The sequence below is a fragment of the Physeter macrocephalus genome, chromosome 16 (genome assembly GCF_002837175.3).
Source record: "Physeter macrocephalus isolate SW-GA chromosome 16, ASM283717v5, whole genome shotgun sequence".
NCBI lineage: Eukaryota > Metazoa > Chordata > Mammalia > Artiodactyla > Physeteridae > Physeter > Physeter macrocephalus.
In genome coordinates, this window is record NC_041229.1 from 61,161,163 (window position 1) to 61,178,141 (window position 16,979).

A 16,979-nucleotide genomic window follows, 5' to 3' on the forward strand; every position below is an offset into this window, starting at 1 on the left:
TGGAGGTTCCTTAAAAAACTACAAATAGAACTACCATATGACCCAGCAATCCCACTACTGGGCATATACCTGGAGAAAACCATAATTCAAAAAAGAGTCATGTATCACAATGTTCATTGCAGCTCTATTTACAATAGCCAGGACATGGAAGCAACATAAGTATCCATCGACAGATGAATGGATAAAGAAGATGTGGCACATATATACAATGGAATATTACTCGCCATAAAAGGAAACGAAATTGAGTTATTTGTAGTGATATGGATGGACGTAGAGTCTGTCATACAGAGTGAAGTGAGACAGAGAAAAAAAAATCCTGTATGCTAACACATACATATGGAATCTAAAAAAAAAAAAAAAGGTTCTGAAGAACCTAGGGGCAGGACAGGAATAAAGACGCAGACGTAGAGAGTCGACTTGAGGACATGGGGAGGGGGAAGGGAAAGCTGCAACGAAGTGAGGGAGTGGCATGGACATATATACACTACCATATATAAAATGTATAGCTAGTGGGAAGCAGCCATATAGTACAGGGAGATCAGCTCTGTGCTTTGTGACCACATAGAGGGGTGGGATAGGGAGGGTGGGAGGGAGATAGAAGAAGAAGGGGATATGGGAATATATGTATACGTATAGCTGGTTCACTTTGTGATACAGCAGAAACTAATACACCATTGTAAAGCAATTATACTCCAACAAAGATGTTAAAAAAATTTAACCAAAAAAAATAAGAGACTAAGCAGTAATGTTAAATGTTTTGGATAGGTCAAGTAAAATAAAGAATGAAAAGAAAACACTGGATTGGCAACATGTTATTGATGGAGATCATTGTTGGTCTTAGCAAGAAAATTTTTAGTAGCAATAGACTGAAGAGTGAAAAAGAAAAAAAAAAAAGACCAACCAAACTGTCCAGTCATTTGAAAGCACTAATAAGATATGTAAACCTCTAACAGTGCTAATCGAGAAGAAAAAGGAATGAGGGGGAAAGAAAATCTCTCGAGAGAATGAAAGGTATGACTACTTACAACTTGCCAGGGCTAGAGAGAAGAGGGATGGGCAGGCACCGGCGGGATGCGCAGGCAGCGGCTGAGACTGCCCTCAGAAGAAAGGTGATTTTATACAGGGCAGAGATGCAGAGAGGAAGATCTTGGATCAGAGGTGAGTGGGGGGAGGAGGTATTCTGGTTCCTTAGACTCTTCTTCGACTTTTTAAGGAATTATGCTTAACCTTGAGTTTGTAGCATTCAGGAAACACATAGCTGTCTTAAGGATATATATCTTTTCACTCTGCACTATCATTCTACTTTAAAAAGTTTTCCCACATCTTCTCATGATCTATCACTGAAGATGTTTCACCCATCACAGCAAGGTCCTCTGACCATGAAACAGAGCTCGTTACTTTATTCAGTCTGTTCCGTTATAAAGCATTTCTTATGTTCAGGGGTTTTATTTCGTTTGCCTTTTTCAATAAAGACCACAGATTGTAATAATATCCCAGCAATTTGGCTTTTTAGAAAACTTCTGAGTACTCTCATCAAGGCTGCTTTGGTACCTGGGTGTGGAGTCAATTAGTGGTAGGCTCTCCAGGGGGTAAATGGAAGGGGCAAATGTATGTCACTTGATTAGCATTGAGAACCAGGTAAATCTCTCATCCTTGGTTAAAAGAGAAAATGTTACTGCAGCTGATGGGATTCTGTGGCCAGTACTCTATCAATCTGATCTACTCAATTTTTTAGGGAGGAGCCAGGCCTGATGAGAAATCCAAGAAGGGTCAAGTGAAGGCAGTCTCCAAGGATATGGAAAGTTCTTAGCCTTAAAAACTCCTGACTGAGGGGAGGGACGGGGTGATAATTAATAGCACGCTAGTATCCAGGCTTGGCAAATAAGTACTCTTCATTTAAGATTTCCTGGACACCTGGGAAACAGTTCTTGGGCTATATATGACTATTGTAAAGTCAACATAGTCACAAAACTGGTGTGGTGACCCACTAGCCTGAGGCCTTGAGAGATGCAATATTAGGGAAGTGAGAGATTGAGGAAGGAGAAGATGCACAATGTGACATGTTCAATCTCACGAAGTTTCATTCAACAATTAGTAAATATTAGGAACTGAACATACAAAAATAAAAGAAAAACTCTTTCCTCTGTTTTCTCATTCATTCATTCATTCATTCATTCAACTGTTTGCTATAATGAGTACACATATCTTCTTCTAATGGACTTGTGCACCACAGCTATGGGTGCACACACTTGGTCTTAAGGTATAAGGCCATGAACAAGACACATATGATTGAATACAATAAAGTCACAGGTAGAGTATTGGAATTGTCAATTTAGGTCCCTCAGAGGTCAGCATGTATGACAGTCCATAAAAGCTCTGAAGGTACCTAATTTAGTTTCCACATGGGATGGGGCAGAAGGCAGAGAAGACTTCCTGAAGGACGTAACTCATGATATTTGAATGATGAACAGAAGTTAGTAAGGCACAGTACTGAGAAGGATGAAAGGTGGAGCAGGAAAACTTTGTCAGATGTCAGTTCCTTAATCCTGTGGTCCACTGAGTTGAGAATACCATCAGGCTCTCCTAACACCATAGCTGGGAACAAGTCTTACAGGATTGCATCCTTTTACATCATTTTATATAGTAACAGGAAAGCAGTCTCATCTGTGATGCTGGGGCCACCCTACAACCATACAATGGAACCCCCTGCCACCTCGTCCTGGTGGGTATTCCAGGTTTGCAATCTTCACATCTTTGGCTGGTTATCTCACTGAGCATCATGTATACCGTAGCCCTGTTAGGAAACACCCTCATAGTGACTGTAATTTGGATGGATTCCACTCTACAAGAGCCCGTGTACTGCTCCCTGTATATTCTGGCTGCTGTGGACATTGTTATGGCCTCCTTGGTAGTGCCCAAGATGGTGAGCATTTTCTCCTTAGGAGACAGCTTCATCAGCTTTAATGCTTGTTTCACTCAGATGTATTTTGTCCATGCAGCCACAGCTGTGGAGACAGGGCTGCTACTGGCCATGGCTTTTGACTGCTATGTGGCCATCTGTAAGCCCATACACTACAAGAGAATTCTCACACCTCAAGTGATACTGGGAGTGAGTGTGATCATCACTGTCAGAGCTATCATATTCATGACATCCAACTCATATTCATGAGTTGGTTGGATGGTGAGTCATCTGCCTTTCTGGGGCTCCAATGTGGTTCTCCATTCCTACTGTGAGCACATAGCTGTGGCCAAGTTGGCATATGCCGACCCCATGCCCAGTAGTCTCTACAGCTTGAATGGTTCCTCCATTACTGTGAAAACCCACAGAACCTCCATTACTGTGGGTTCTGATGTGGCCTTTATTGCTGCCTCCTATAACTTGATTCTTCAGGCAGTATTTGGTCTCTCCTCAAAGAATGCTCAGTTGAAAGCATTAAGCACATGCGGCTCCCCCGTCGGGGTTATGGCTCTGTACTACCTACCTGGGGTGGCATCCATCTATGTGGCCTGGCTAGGGAAGGACATAATGCCTTTGCACATTCAGGTGCCATTAGCTGACTTGTACCTGATCATGCCACTAACCTTAAACCCCATCATCTATGGCCTGAGAACCAAACAAATAAGGGAGCGAACATGGAGCTTGCTGATGCACTGCCTCTTTAACCATTCCAACCTGGGTTCATGAACACAAAGTCTGTTCAGACCTTGAGCATTCCAGCCAAGTTCAAAGATGCCTTAGAGGTCTGTGGAGCTGGTTTGGTTCACCTGGTACCACAGAAGCTCTAAGATGAAGCTGTAAAGGGTAACTTTGCCTAACTTTTCAATTTTTAGCAAGGATATAAATGAAATAATTTTCTAACAATGTTTTATGGTTTCAATTAACTAGTATCTGAATCAGAGGTAAGTTTGGGAAGAGAATATAGATTTGGGATTTTCCCTTCCTGACCTACATTTCCAACTTAGTATCCTACCAGTCCCTCTGCAGAAGAAACCAACTGTTACGTACCCCTATACCTGACTGATTTTCTCACAACTGTTCATCTCCTTATGTTATTATATGGAAGCAACTGTTAATATATGTGACCCTGACCTCTGGCCCATTGATGAATCCACTCAACTTGGGTCATGTGCTCACACCTGGACCAGAGTCTGTTTCCAGTCAAAATGGATCCCAGTTTATCTGAGGAGATACAAACTTGGGGTCACTGATGGTGGCCATTTTCCAACACACGAACTTGGAAAGAGAAATCTGTTCCACAGCAAGAGAAACAGATTAGCAAAATGGGATGAAGAAACTGAGTCTCTGGTTCTCTGGTTCCAATTCATTTTGAAGACCTAGGTACACCCCTGTTATTAAGTTCTATAAGATATACCTCTATAGCCTTTTAATATTCCCACTATTGTTAAGCTAGTTGTAATCAGTATACTAATCACCAGCTTTTTGTTTCTAAGCAACAGAAGTTAAAGCAACGTGAGTTTGGTTTTGACATCTATCTCTTTGCTTCTTAGTCCTGCTTGTGTAACTTAACTATAAGATACAAAATAGAGGGATCAAATATAACACAGGTCTTTCTTCTTTTGGACATCTCTAAGGAGGTATGCTCTGGGATAAAAAGGTTAATAGAGAACAGTAATAATAATGAAGTTGAAATGTCACCACTCTTTCCAGGTCATCAGATAATTCATTGGTTTTTGTATTTATTTTTCCCCTTTCGGAAAGTCTTAAACTGAATAATCAGTGTATGTTAAAAGAAAGCGATTTCATATGTAAGAGATACTATATTTGACCCTGGTATATTCGAAAATCTTAAGATAATTTCCCAGCAAGTGTTGATGGCAAGTTATTGTATTTGAGTCTTAATATCTCCTTTCTACTGATGAGGAAACAACACTAATTCATAGAGGGTATTGAAGATAAAATAATGAATGGAAAGCACATAAAACAATACCTGAATTACTGTATATACTTTAAAAATATACCCAATAAATTTCTAATTCCATAATTTTAAAGGGTAGCCCTAGGCACTATTGAAACTGTATTCCTGAGTAGATCAGCATTCATGTAGTAACTGTTCCAGAGGGATCTCATGCTTAACAACTTAGCATCCATACTCTTTGCTAATATTGATATTTACCTACCTACAATGTATTCTATTTCCGAATATCAGAGAAGTAGGAATCAACCTCTCAAAATCAGATAATGATGCACTGAGTTCCCAAAGAGCAGAAAAAAGAAACTCTCCTTCCCTTGCAACCCCATAACATAAAACCAAATCAAGATCGTGAGATGGTTCAGCATTATTTGATAAGATTTCCATTTAGTCACACTATTCTTTCTCTACAAGCAACCCAATGATTTGGCTATGCCCATTTAATCGAGTTATTAGACGCATTAAAGCATCTGATGGAAAGTGACAAAGGGACAGTCCAGCCTGCACTCAAAACAGAAATTTCTTTTCGGCATTTCAATCAGAAGCCTGCCCTGCCAACTTTGTGTTTCATTCACACCAGTACTCACTGAAACTAGCTGAGACCCACCGTTGGTACTCAAATATTGAACTTCATACTTCCCCAAATGGACTGGTTCTCTGCCATGGCTGACCCAAACAGAAAAACCTGTGCTTCTCCCAATATATTCAGATACGACCCCTGCCCTAGCACGTGAAGCAATGTGTGCTCATTTAACTAGAGCCTGGGAGCAACAGTAGACTCTCAGTGTGAGGATTCTTAAGAGATTACAGCCAATCTCGCTTGGAAAAAAAGAGAGATTGGATTTCCTGTGGGGAGTTGCTACCCCAAGGTTTGCCCGCTGTCTCCACCTTTCGCAGGACCCAAGCATTTTACCCTTTGAACAGCCTTTCCCCTCAAGGCTCAGGCATTGCACCCTTTGGCTTCTCTGCCAGCAAAACAAGGATGGGCAAAGTTCACCCCTGCCTTGTAGTGAATTATCACACCAAGTTGGAGGTACAACCCTAGCATTCCAGGGAGCGGTGCAGGCACTCTGCCCTCCACATGGCTACCTGCCTTGTCCCCTTCAGGACCACTTTTGTAATTAGCCATCAAATCAGTTTTTGAACGGGACTGTAATTAAATAACATCCAGTCTTTCATGCCCCTATGAGGCAAGAAGATCTTATTTTCGTTTTGATTCTAGGCATATGAATGAAAGTTCCCTCACTTAAATATTTAGACACACACACACACACACACACACACACACACACAATGCTAGACTGGGGCTACAATGGTGAAGCAGACAAATAAGGTTCTTGTTCTTAGAAAGGAAGTGTAAGCAACTACCCTAGAGAAAAGGATTTTCATACACTTAAGACCTTTTATCTTTTTGCCTGGTCTTAAAAATCAGAAATTATGATAACACATAATATATTTAACCTTGTAATTCTTTTAACAAGTAAACACAGCACCCAAATCAGCTTATAAATGTAAAAACAAAAACAAAAACAAAAAACCCAAAGAGCACATTACAAACAATGCCATTCCACTCCTTAATTCATTCTAGGTTTGAATGAATTTATCACCTAATAATTCTCTTTTTCTAGGAACCTTCCAAGATTTGGCCTAATGAAACCACAGAAAAGAACAACACTGATTCAGTCCCTAGACTCTCTGTTAAGTTTCCATGGACATAGCTGGAAGCACTTCCTAAAGATCTATTTCTCAAGTCTATACACACTTCCCCAGGGAGTCCCCCTGCCCCGCCCCGCTACACACACATAGATATATGATCCCTCTAATGTAGGTCTGTTCAACCCTATGCCAAGACCAGGTCCATGACTTACCAGTTCATTACCCTCCAGGCGGATGATGGCAAGTTCTCCCCTTTTACTGCTAATGCTCAAGGAGCAACTTGGAAGCGTGGTGGGAGGAATGAGTTTATTTCTCCATTTTGGCCTGTTTCACCTCCTTCATATGTGAACAACCAATACAATTAAGGTAGAAAGACAATTTTTGCTATTCTTTATTATAGGAATGATTTTGCTTCTGCCTGTACCTAACCTAGTATCTACTTTGCTGCCCAATCCTAACTCAACAGTCACTATTTTCAAGCTTAAACTACATCGGAGGTCGTGTTACACAGCGTCACGGTGACAATACATAATGTATATATTGTAGCCCCTCACAACAGGCAAAACCCACAGTTCTCATATGCTTGCTTTACAGTTTGTTTCCAGCACAATCATTCCCACATCACACTTTTAAGACCTGTAATGAATTATTTTCGCCACACACAACAATCACTCTAAAGGGCCAATAGCCCAGATATACAGTCTTAATTCCCTTTCATTATCATATATGGCTTTTTGTGCCTAGTCCTATTTTTCCTCCCCACATTTCCCTCCTGCTTTACTCCTTCTGTCACAGATTTAGGGAAGAGAAAGGCAGAATATTTACCAGAACCATGAAGATTCCCTTGGTGACAAAGATCCAAACTTTAGCCCAATGAGCTTGTGGGTGAGCCTTCCTTTCAGCGCATTTGTTTTACATTTTTCTTTTTATTATTTCCATTCTCTACCCTAATGTCACAGTCCCTGTTCTAACCCAAAGACAAAGACATATAACAGACGCTCAATATATTACTGTGGCCCGGAGTTTGCCAGGGCATGGGTATCTTTTGGTCTAAAAGGACAGGACTGTCAGGAAAGGCCCTAAGAAACTAAGGCAGTGCTGCAAAGATGCTGTAAAAAGGTGAGATGGGAAGGTTGCCACCACAGGCAAAATCCATGGCTTGCCTTCCCTGTCCCTGAGAAAGGAACAAAAGTACGGGATGGATCGGAGATCTTCACAACAATCCTGTGAGGTAGGAGAGTATGCAGTTACTATACCCATTTTCCCATTGAGGACACCTAAAAATCTTTCAAACATTGTGGTGTTTCAGACCTGAATGTAACGAATGATATGCAGACATGTGACCTGAGAAGTGAGTTTGTCAGTTTGGTTTCATTTGAATGTGAGAAATACTTTATAATCTATACACTCTTCTTTCCATCAGCTTTGTGAGAAATAACTGGCTGCACTAAGGCCATTTCAGTCTCTTCATCCATGAAGTGAAAACAGAAACAAGGCTCACAGGTTTTCTGATTCTGACATTTAGAGAAAAGGGCAGGACCAGGACACAGGTCTCCTTAGAGTCTGAGATTAGTGACTTGCCCAGCTTGTGCTCAGAGAGGGGACGGCCACTGGGCCATTGGTGATGCATTTCTCTAGCCGGGAGGTCAGAGAGCTGGGGTGAAATATGGGTGCTCAGAGGCAGTACACCTCAGGTGAAGCATCCTCCTGCTGCTATCAGCACAGCAACCAGCTCTGGGCACGGACAGTATTCTTCTGGCTTGTTGGTAAACCTGACTCAATGGGTTTCCTGAAGATCGGATCTAATTCATCATCCTCACTGAATTATGGCACTGACAGGGATGGGGAAGAGGGGCGTGACCTGCAGAAAGGACTATCCTGATCCTTAGAACCACTGCGATCCTCACCAAAAGCCTTGTCATACTTCCCGCGGGGGTGCGATGTTCCTTTTGCCGAGCCTCAGCTTTTTAACATGAGTGGTTTAGTGGGAGACTGGCCCAGTAGCGACAGACCACTGGGTCAGGCAGAGGAATCCCTGGGTTCCAGGCTCAGCTCAGTTCCAGGGGACCCTCGTCAGGGGCAGGGTCCTCCAAGACCCCTGCGGGCCAGGCGAAATTCCAAGGCCTCTGGCTAAAATGGTGGCTCTCTTAGTCCTCCCCGTCCAGGGAGCAGATGGCCAGGGGAGCGGTGTTGTTGGCTCCGATGCTGTAGCAAGGACTGAAATAGGGCAGGAGGCGCCCAGGGAAGGGATAGTGGGGGAAAGTGAAAATGTGGGAGCCGCTGTCAGTCACATTGTAGAAGGAGATATCATGGGCCTCGTAATCCAGGAAGACTCCCACCCGGCGGGGAGGGACGGGCAAGGACAGGAGTGGGTATTCGTCGGTGCCTGCCCGGTACTCATTGCCCTTCCTCAGCCTTATCACCCAGAATCCGTAGTGGGGGGATAAATAGACCACCTCCTTCCGGTCTACATTTTCCTTACACACTCCCAGGCCCCATTCAGACCTGTCTCCCACCTCCACCTCCCAGTAGTGCCGACCCGAGGAGATGCACTGACTGCCCAGGACGATATTGTAGCGGTAAAATCTCTCAGGATTGTCGGGCAGCTTCTGCTTGGTGTCTCCATAGCGCACGCATTTTCTGTCCTCAGACACGATGAGGCGAGAATAAGCAGTGTCTGGATCCAGCCGCACATCCGCTAAGGAAAAAGATCCTGGTTGGTACCCTGACACAGAGCGAGGGGGCCTGGGCGAGGTCTCTGTGATAGATACAGCCAGCGATTTCCTCAATGACGGGTGGGCGACGGGTATCCAGAGGGCACTGAGCCATTTCATTCCTCTGGGAGGGGTCCCGCCCCCCGCTCATCACAATCCCGCCGAGCATTCATTACCTGCATACGTCTTCAGGATCTCTCTGAGCCCCAGCACACGGCAGTCTGTCTTCAGCTCCAGTGAGACTGGTTCTGGTCTCTGCAGGCTCCAAGACTTGCTCCTGGTAGAGAGGGGTAGGCCTTGGGGCCAGAAGACCTGGCTCTGCCACATGGGCCTTCCCTTAGTACAGGGAAGGGGGCTTGGCCAGGGACGGAGTCAGCGAGGTGCCCCTCCCCAGCAATACCAGGCGGAGCAGAGATGTGATGATTATTTGACTGAGCTGAACGGCTTGTGGCACAGAGAGAATATTCACATACCTAGGCCATGGGAAGGGTTAGGTGTGAATCTGACATTGGGAGAGGAAGAGGTGTACTGCAGAGGAGAAGGGCCCATATGCAGACTCAGAGCACTGATGCTGCTGGAGACAGCTGCAGTCTTCTCCCCTCCTTGGGCCATCTACTTGAAACCATATATTTTATAGTTTTACCTGAAACTCTTATTGGTAATGCTTGAAATGAATTTGGCCAAGCACAAAGAAGAAAAAAGAAAGATGTTGAAAGCTTTCTTAGCCAATACAATGGAAGGGGCAGAAGATTACGGACCAGCACCCACTTTTCTGTAGGTACTTGGTCTACGTTCCTTCCCCACTTCTGGCTCTGGCCAGGTCCCACTTTCTCTTATAGGGCTGTCGAGGGGCTCCAGAGATGGAAACATACCTGTTTAAGACTTCCTGAATACCCTAGAAGGAGAAAAAGATATGCAGCACATGAGTATGCCCCGTTCCTTGGAGGGACCAGACAGACACAGAGCTCTAGGAGGGAGTTTCTCCGAGGGAAACGGAAGGCAGAGAGCAAAGCTGGAGAGAAGGCATGCAGAGGGAGAGGGGGAGAAGCCTACAGGAGGCAGGCAGGGCAGGCTGAGCCCTGGCTGCACTGGCCAACTTTGGGCTCCATCTCAACTCTCTGGCCAGAGGGAGGGACAGGTATGATGTGAGGGCCGCCTAGACAATGTTCATCTAGGAGGCCCGAGGTCATCCACCCAACCAGGGGTAGGGGAACAGCCGGCATTAGCAGCGGGTATATGGAACCCATGTCTGGCAGGCCGAGTGCTGACAGGTCCCACTGAAGACTAGGTACCCCCCTCTCCTACAGTCCCAGGCTATCCTCAGCTCCTGCTCAGACTTCCCAGGAAAGCCTGCTCCTCACCTGCAGCATCCAGCGGACAGGCCTCTGAGACCTTTCTTCCAGCTCTGCGATCATCCTCCACAGGACCCGGCTCTGCTGGATGAGTGCATTGTGACTCACCCCCAGTTTCTGCGTGGTCTCCCCTTCCTCCTGCTCCAGGCTGGCCAGAGCGGCGGCGGCCTCTACTTCCAGCCGCCGACCTGGTGGCTGTTTTTTCTTTAGTAATCGCCGGTATTTCTCAAACTCCCATATGATGCTCTGCTTTCGGGTTTCCACCTGTATCTGTAGAGCCAAGATCAGAAATCAGCACGGATACTGGTCGTGTAAGGGCCACCCAGGATTGAGGACGCTGGTATGTGCACACACACACGCACTCTGGAATGTTCTGGTACCAACTGTGTGCCAGGCACTGTAGAGGCAAAGATAAAGGGTACGATTTTCCCTAGCTTCCTGTTCCCACAGCTCCAGTACATGCTCCTCAGTCCCTATTACTAACTCTTGTTGACCCCAGTAGGGCCCAGGATATTACCTTTGTACTATATATTCCAGACTATTTTCCATTTTCAGAATAATGACCAGGCAGTGTAACAACTACACTGTTAGATGATTTTGCTTCTTACTGGTATTGTATCAATTCAATATGCTGTTTTAGACTGATTCACTGTTACCTTCCGTCGATCACAAGTTCTGATAGTTTGATAGTTATGGGCCTTGAGTTTATTTCTGAAGTGATTTTCCAATATTTTAATAACTTAACTTTTAGTAAATATGCTTTAGCTGAGGAAAGAGAAACAGAAACTGCTTTAGTAAGCATTGTACAAGTCATACCTCTGTGAGCTAAAGCATATGTGAGGTGTGTACTTTTCCTTTCTCACATATGAGGAGAGCCCAGAAGTTATCTCTACATCACATTCAAGAAACTGGAAGTGAGTAGTCCCAAGGCCAGCTGAAGGCCGCACGACTCGTAGAGAAAGCTGGCATGAGGACCCCAGGCTCTCTGACCTCAAACCCCACATTCTGCCTCACAGAGATGAGGAAGGTACCATGGGCCAGCTTCGGGACAACACAGGGACCACACAGACTCCTTTCCCCAGGGGGCAACTTGCCTTCCAGTTGGCAGTTCGTTTCCTCTCACCAACTTCCAGCTTCCAGGCCTCTTCTTGCTCTTTCCTCAGATGTTCCAAAGCCTCATGGAGTTTCCACTGAAAGAGACAAAAACCTCATGAGGACACCTTGGGCAGCCTGGGTGGATAGCCAGGCTTCCTAGCATTGGTAGGTGATGGGAAAACAAGCATCCCTCAGGGGGTGGGCCAGAATGCATGCTGGGAGAAAAGGGAACACCACAGAGGGAGCAGATTCCTGCCCAGATCACATCCAAGGTCTCTCTATCTGAGAATCATTTCAACTCCCACAGTCCCTAAGTTTCTGTAAAGCAGAAGAAAAGGTCCATTTCCAACCTGGCCAGAAAACTATCTTGGACTTTCCTATCCATGCCTCTTTTTATCCTTACCTGCTTTGTTATCCTACAGCCTCCTAAACCTTGTTATTCAAAGTGTGGTCCACATGTGTCAGCAGCATCAACATCACCTGGGAGCTTGTTAGCAATGCAGGATCTTGGGCTTCACCCCAGACCTCCTGAATTTTAGCAAGACCCTTGTGTGGTTCATATGCACCCTAAAGGTAAGAAGTACCATCCTAGACGCTAATGCAAGAGATGACTACTGGGAAGCATAATCTCATAATAATATTGACCATTTTATTAAAGATGTACCAACAAAACTGAGGCTTAGAGAGTGACCTACCCAAAGTCATTCAGCTAAGAAATGGTTGGGCTGGGATTTAACCCAGCTCTTTAACTCTTATGCCTATGGTATACTGCCTCCCTATTCTAATACTTGCAAAACAAAATAAATAAATACTTTAAATTTTTCAGAAATTCTTTTTGCATAGGAAAACAGCTAATTCAGGGGATTCATCTTACAATTTTACCTTCTAATCTCAACTTCAAGAAAGAGAATTAAGACCAGTACAGGATCGATGGATCACAGAATCATCGGGATAATGATTCCAATAAAGATATGTCAGCATGGACATCTAAGGAAAATATAAGAAGTTAGAAGTTGATAGGATAGCTATAAAAAAGGAGCAGTGGGTGTCAGAGACGGCTCCCCCTATCGCCCCCAATAAATAGAAGGTAAGGAGAAGAGAAAGAACAGTGGATGAAGAGTAAGAAGGCCTTTGATCTTCCTTTAACTAACTTAAGTCAGAAGGGACCCTACAACATTAGATTAGACAATCTCACTCAATCCTAAATGACTCAGCCACGGTCCCTTCTAGCTCTAAAACCAATGATCATGATCTCAAATTTCTAAGCCTTTGTTTTGTCTATAAAATGAGGAGTTTAAAGTGACTCACTTGATGTTCAATGATTATCTGTGGCATTGCTAGGAGGAGTTTGCACGTTCTGATAGGTACAGCCTTGACCACCTCATCCAAGGCACCCAGAACCCCAGCTAGACCAAAATGGTCTCCCTCAAATTCTTAGTAAGGAAAGCAAGTTTGGGTTAGGCATTAAACCTGTTGGGATTGGGGTGAGGTATGGAAGTGGGAAAGAAGGAAGTCAAAGGAGGTCATAAACGTAAGGAGAGGTATGGCTCACTGTATCAGGTCCCCGGGATCTGGGGGTGCGAGAAGACAAAGGAATCAGCTCTCATTTTGTCTCTGGGGCCCCCGGTCAAGTTCTTGATCTAGAGGTAGCCAAGTGAAGGGCAGGGGAGAGACTGGGGGGAGCTGGCCTTCATCTCCCACCTTATAATCCCAGGCGACATCCTCCATGGGCACGACACTGTGGGCCTCGTGCTCGGGGGTCCGGCCACAGGCCTCGCACACGATCAGGCCATCCTCTTTGCAGAACATCTTTAGCTGCTCCCCGTGGGTCTCGCACACGTCGCCCTTCAGCCCCATTCCTGGATGCAGCCCTAGCCGTCGGACTTTTTCTACAACATTGGCCAGCTGCCAATTAGGCCGCAGGTTCCTTGGCTGGACGGGAGCCCGGCAGAGGGGACACGAGTAACCCCAGTTCTGGGATTCTCCTGGGACCTCCCAGAGTCCAGAGAGACAGCTGTGGCAGAAGCTGTGGCCACAGTCGATGCTCACGGGCTCTTTCAGGAAGGTCATGCAGATGGGACAGGCCACTTCTTCCACAACGGCTTCCACCAATGCTGCAGGATCCATGGCTCCTGTCACACACTCCTCAGAACATGAATAAAACCAGGCAGAGCCACTGAAGGCTGAGAAGAAGGAAAGAAACACAAATAAGGGAAAAAAGAGCAGAAGAGCAGAGGGCTAGGTAAAAGGGATAAGTGGTGAATGAAAAAAATAACTTCCTCTTTTGGATCCTTTATGAACCCTGTTTAATAAGCTCTGGCCTTCCCAACTGAATCCACTGGGTCACGTTTCTCATGCCACAGAAGGGACATCTGGGGATGCCTGAGTGTTGGGATGCTGGGAATTCTCAGTTTCCATTCACCTGGTCATCTCTGACCCTCCTCTGGGTTCTCTCGCCAGCCCATTCTCACTCCACCACCATCATGCTCTCCAAATCAGCACTGTTTCTCTTGAACTTCGTGTGGTTTCACTATCCAAAATAAGGCCAGAAATACCCACCTTCCTCACTCTCTAGGATGTTTCTATGTATATTTATGTACGTCAAGGTGCAGAAAAGGTAACATGCCAGAAGCCCATTGCCTATATGCTCAATTTGTTTTCTTGTGTTGCACGCTGAAGTGTAAGGTCTAAGGGAACCAGTAACACTTTCCCCACCTCCTGTAAACCTCTGCCCACTTCTCCAGCACTAACATCCGCTAAGATGCCAAGACACTCTCCTCAGTGATACATTAGAAGCAGATATGAACAAACAGCCTTTGGAAGATAAAAACAAAGGTCATTTGATGATAATTAAACCCATACTGATGAATTCACTACTCCAGCAAGAAACCTGAGATTTCTGCTAGGGCCATATGTGGGCACAGTACTTGAATGACCAATGGCAGGCTCTTGGTACAGCTGACAATGTTTATTTGTTCACCGTGCAAGTTTGTGTTACTAGTTAGTCTATAAAGGGAAAAGCCCTGATGGTCTTAGTCATCATTGTATCCTTAGGACCTAAAAAGTGCCTGTCATGCAGTTATTGCTGAATAAATATTTGCTGAAGGAATAAATGAGCTAGACACAGAAAACAGTTCTTAAACCCAAAATGCTTTTATAATTAAGTTAGGGAGTTGAGAGCATATTATACATTAATAATAAAAGCGATCACTCCTTGAGTACACTATATGCCAGGCACTCTTCTGAGCATTTTACATGGATTGGCTCAATGTATTTCAAAACTCTAAGTAGAAACCATTATTCTACTCTCCCCTCATTTAACAGATGCTTGGTCCTGGGCTCTGCCATTCTATCTTGGGCAAAGTACTTAACCTCTCCAGCTTCAAAGTATAATAAAAATTCAAGAGGAGAGAGAAATCACTGTGGTTTAATGGTAGTCCAGTGAGGTTTCCTGAAGGAAGTGGGGCAGTAAGTAGATTTTGCAGAACTGTCTGTTACAGGCCATCAGCAGGTCCTGCCTTCTCACTGGCCACCCTGCCTCTTGCTTTTCCTCCTCCCACTGTCACTATCAAACTGTAGGCCCAATATCCTAAAACCTTGTTTTACTAAATCACTAACCTACTGAAGAGCCTATCCTGGTTCCCCAGCCCTCAGTCCAACAAGAAGCTCTCTCTTCACCCTGAAACAGCCCAGTCAAGCAAAAGAAGGAACTTCCACACTTTCTCACAGACCCCATGTCCATTCATTCCACCCACCTGGATTCTTGCTGTCCTCCCAGCTTGAAATGACTTCTCCAAATTCCTGCTCTTAATGTCATTTGACACGTATGTGTTTATTGTCTTACTTCCCACAGTAGAAGTTTCATGAGGATACTGACATACTTTATTTTGTTCACGACCATATCCCTAAGGCCAGAAACAGTGCTCAAATATTTTTGAATACATGAGTATTAAATGTAAATGTTAAGGTCTAGCTGATAGTAGGTTGGATGTGGAAGAAATGTCAATATCCTCATCTACCACGGAGGGGCCCCAAGAACTACTACCTAAGGCTGACACAACAGAGGCTGATATCTATGATTTAAAGCTACAGAGATCAACAAAGAATTGAAAATAGCTACTGAAAATTGAGAAGATGGTGGAGAAGGGAAGTGGGGTAAAGAAACATCAAAATGATAAATCAAGAAATGCGATGGAAGCACATTATTTATATTTATTAGGGTCATAAAAAGCTCTAAACATGAAAAAGTTAAATGTGGTGGCCTCTGCAAAAAAGGATTTAGGGGCGGGCACCTACTGCCTTATTGTTTTGTTTTCACGATACACAGATTACTTTGACAAAACTTTAATTATTAAACATTTAATTGCTTCAACCGTGCATTTGGCAGAGTGGGAAGCCTTCTAGGAAAGACATTTGCGGGCGCGGGGGGAAGGGCGAAGCCGGGAAGAGACTCGAGAGGAGGGGCCAAAGTGGGAAGTGAGGAGGCAGTGACCTCCGTGGTTCGGGAGGAGAGAGGGGGAGGGTAACCTCCGGGCCACAGGACGCCGGGCAGGGCCCGAGGGTCCCGGGCGGGTGGGGGCAGAGTAAGGCTGACGGCCTGCAAGACCTCTGAAGAGGCACAACTGTCTACCCACCTCCCTTCTCAGCCGGGAGTAGCGCCCCGAGGCGGAAACCGAAAGTGGAGACGCCCGCTTGGTTTCCACGGCCGAGTGTCCGCAGCATCCGAAACGGCTGGCCCAGCCAGCCCGGCACTTACCGCCGGCATGGAGACCAAGGCCCCAGCAGCGCCCAGCTCCTTGGTTTCTCTTGCAGGATTCCGAGGCTCCGCCCACAGGGTCGGAGCCAATGAGCTCGCCGGCGGCATCTTTGTGGGAGCAGCCAATCACAGACAGGGAACAGGACAACCCTAGCCAATCGGAGGAGGGGACAGGGCCCCGCACACCTCTTGGCCTGAAGGCGTATTTTCTCTTTTTTTCGGTTTTTCTGGCCTCTTCCCCAACTCAGAGCCCTTTAAACTGTAAAAGGGCCGAGGAGTCAGTCGAGGACGGGTCCAAGGGGTGAGGCCCTTGGATGAGGCCGCTCGGGCCATGCAGTAGCAGAGGCCTAGTTGGCCCTCGGCTCAAAGAACCCCTTGCGTCTCACGCTTCCGCTCTGGATGACTAGTGGGTCTTCAGGGAGAACCTTGTTCCTTCCGGGTGGTAGACCCGGACCTAATGCTGTTCCTTTGCCAG

At 45.4% G+C, this 16,979-nt stretch overlaps 2 protein-coding genes across 5 annotated transcripts; one reads left to right on the plus strand and one right to left on the minus strand.

Moving 5' to 3' along the window:
- The first annotated feature begins 2,654 nt into the window (after positions 1-2,654).
- Positions 2,655-4,136, plus strand: LOC102987154 (olfactory receptor 52I1-like). Its single transcript, XM_024119144.2, is given in 2 exon segments — positions 2,655-2,712; positions 2,715-4,136. Coding segments are annotated over 2 exon segments (1,014 nt in total). The 5' UTR covers positions 2,655-2,669; the 3' UTR covers positions 3,686-4,136.
- Positions 4,137-6,960: 2,824 nt separating this feature from the next.
- On the minus strand, positions 6,961-16,581 carry TRIM68 (tripartite motif containing 68). Of its 4 annotated transcripts, XM_028501475.2 has the most exons (8): positions 16,505-16,568; positions 15,504-15,653; positions 13,450-13,931; positions 11,748-11,843; positions 10,663-10,923; positions 10,174-10,196; positions 9,478-9,578; positions 6,961-9,285 (listed from the first exon to the last, which is right to left on the minus strand). In XM_028501475.2, exons 3-8 carry the CDS (start codon positions 13,873-13,875, stop codon positions 8,735-8,737), a joined length of 1,458 nt encoding a protein of 485 aa, XP_028357276.1. In that variant the 5' UTR covers positions 13,876-13,931; positions 15,504-15,653; positions 16,505-16,568; the 3' UTR covers positions 6,961-8,734. The 4 variants fall into 4 exon arrangements, with proteins under 4 accessions (XP_028357276.1, XP_007119359.1, XP_007119357.3 ...); XM_007119297.3 differs by lacking the exon at positions 15,504-15,653 and having other exon boundaries at positions 16,505-16,581; XM_007119295.4 differs by lacking the exons at positions 15,504-15,653; positions 16,505-16,568 and adding an exon at positions 16,383-16,486.
- Positions 16,582-16,979: the final 398 nt, after the last annotated feature.

Excerpts from the sequence above, each read along its gene's own strand:
- TRIM68 (XM_007119295.4), bottom strand. The coding sequence starts at position 16,470 with ATGCTGCGGACACTCGGCCGTGGAAACCAAGCGGGCGTCTCCACTTTC. Across the intron at positions 11,844-13,449 it reads ATGTCGCCTGGGATTATAAG|TGGAAACTCCATGAGGCTTT; the intron begins GTGGGAGATGAA and ends TGTCTCTTTCAG. Across the intron at positions 10,924-11,747 it reads AACGAACTGCCAACTGGAAG|ATACAGGTGGAAACCCGAAA; the intron begins GCAAGTTGCCCC and ends TTGGCTCTACAG.